Genomic DNA, 2,191 nt, shown 5'->3' with positions numbered 1-2,191 from the left:
ACAAGATGATGTGAATCTGTTCACAGGGTTTTGTAAGAATTTATTAGTATACAAGTATGGAAGATTTTTCCTTTATAAAACTTGGAAAACTTTGAAAAGGACTTTCCTGTGTGGATTTTTGACAAGTTTTACTCCCAGAACAGTACAGATATTTTAACAGGCATTCAATCCGTGATTTTTCTTTTCAGACAACACCCATTTTCTCCTTTTATACAAACAAACCCCTCTAATGTGGTGTTGGTGTTCTTTGTCAACACACTTTGTGTGGGCTGTCTGTATTACTTTTTTTCCCTTCTGTTTGTCCCAAGAAGGTAGAAGTGTTATTTCTCTCTGGTATCCCAAAGGAGTAGTTAAAACTCTCTAAAAATTGGTGTGCGGGTACAGCTCAGTCCATGCATGCACCCCTATTACTGGTTTCATGTTGATTTGCAGAAGACTGTTCAGTAAATGAAGAACTTTCGGGGCTGGCATTGACAATCACCGATGCCGTGTTGTGACCAGGCCTCCTGTGGGTTGTCTCCCTGTTCTACCACCACTTACCCAACGCAGCTGCGTAGTCCAGATCTTTTTATGTGCAACCTTTAAACTGATGTGGAAACTAAGGAGGTCTTGAAACTTAAGCGTAATGAATGTTTATCTTAATGCACCTCCTTAAAATTTGCAGATGCAGGGAATTTAAGAGGCATGAGTAGCTCGTGTCTGAAAAAGTGTAGTGCGCTTTCCAGAAAAGGTTTATTCAAAACACTGTGAATCAGTTTAATACAGCAATAAAAAACATGGAAACACCTTGATGTTAAAATTCCAAATGTAATTATTTTAGAAAAATAATAATTATCTGCACTCATTTATAAGCAATCACTTCATGATAAATTGTCAGCACCATCTCTCCTCCTGCCTCCCTCCGAACAACAACACTGTGGGCCAAAATCAGGTCTGAAACAGTGTTACCGTGCACAGTACAGAAATCAGGGTGAGACTTCCTTCAATGAGACTCCCAGAAGAAAACTTGATTCTCCCTTCAACTGCTGGGAAAACTCTCTTCATTCTCTGGAGGTAACGGGACACAACCTCAACATCGGGCTCACCTGAAGAAATGAACAGGGAGAAACGTCATGTGCAGCAGCCAAGCCCTCCACCAGCATTTCAGAACCTAAAATTGCAGTTTTAGCTCAAGTCTTAAAGCAAACTATGGTTTGCCACGATGAATCAGTACATGGCAAGAGAGTGTAGGGGTGTGGAGAGTTGTTTCTTGTGCACAGGTAAGCCATCAGTGGTTTATAGCCACTGTATATAGCGAAAATAGTGGTTTATAACCCAGTGGGTTATAGCCAGAATTTTTGGTAGCAACTCATTTTACCAAAAAAATTATTCTCTTTGCGTTGTCAGGTTATTTTTGTTGTTTGTTTTGCATCTGTTACAATGGTAGCTTCCAGTCAGATTGTGGGATGTTGTCTAACATACCTAACTGGACACAGCCTCCCACCTGTTTGGGGTACAGTGCTATAGACCTGGCAAAGCTCTTGCTTACACCTGTTCACGTGTAACTGTACTCTTTTTTTTTAGGAAGAATTTCTAGTCTGTATAGTGTGAATGTATAATCTGAATTTTCTACAGTGGAAAACCTTCAGTCACTGCAGGCACCCACGTCACGAGCCCCTTCTGATCCAAGCTCTTGCAATCCTAAAGTGCAACACCTCCATCGTTAAAGTAATTATAGTTTTGCCCCTCTGTGATACTGGAAGACTTTATCAGAACCTTTCCAGTTGTTCCCTATTTCTAATCATTTCTCTCTAAGCAAATTTATTTCTGCATATACAGCTATTTACTGAAAACTACAGCCTCCCCAAATTTCAAGCTGTAGGCTGGATTTGATTTGAAACACCAATCCCACTTGTGAGAATCAATTTCAAATCACAACACCCTGTAGAACCAAAAAAAACAGTCTGTAATGAAAGTCCAAAAAGAAAACCTTTTGGCAAAAGCACTTTTTTTACCACCCAAAAGCAGAACAGATGAAATGAAATTTCTGCTAAATGTAGATACGCTCCTAGAAAACCCTGTTTTGAAAAAATATGGTACTACATCCTTTTTGTTTTCAGAAATGATGAATTTTCAGCTCAAACTTTTTTTTTTAAACCCCAAACTTTTTCAAGTTTCCTTTTGTCCTAGAAGGTGCACAGGTCAGTTGTAT

The 2,191-nt window shown here is 39.3% G+C and overlaps 1 protein-coding gene across 1 annotated transcript in view; it reads right to left on the bottom strand.

Annotated features, from left to right (window-relative positions):
* Positions 1-948: 948 nt before the first annotated feature.
* The window catches only part of NT5E (5'-nucleotidase, ecto (CD73)), a gene marked incomplete at both ends in the record, with an annotated part of 23,606 nt that continues 22,363 nt past the window's right edge, over positions 949-2,191 (bottom strand). The window contains one exon of the mRNA XM_010183162.1: positions 949-1,085. Coding sequence (XP_010181464.1) covers positions 949-1,085 — 137 coding nt within the window. The remainder of the gene's footprint in view (positions 1,086-2,191) is intronic.

This window comes from Mesitornis unicolor, unplaced genomic scaffold, assembly GCF_000695765.1.
Source record: "Mesitornis unicolor isolate BGI_N332 unplaced genomic scaffold, ASM69576v1 scaffold6934, whole genome shotgun sequence".
In the NCBI taxonomy this organism is placed as follows: Eukaryota; Metazoa; Chordata; class Aves; order Mesitornithiformes; family Mesitornithidae; genus Mesitornis; species Mesitornis unicolor.
The sequence above is the reverse complement of the archived record's forward strand: the minus strand, read 5'-3'. Positions and strand labels throughout refer to the sequence as shown.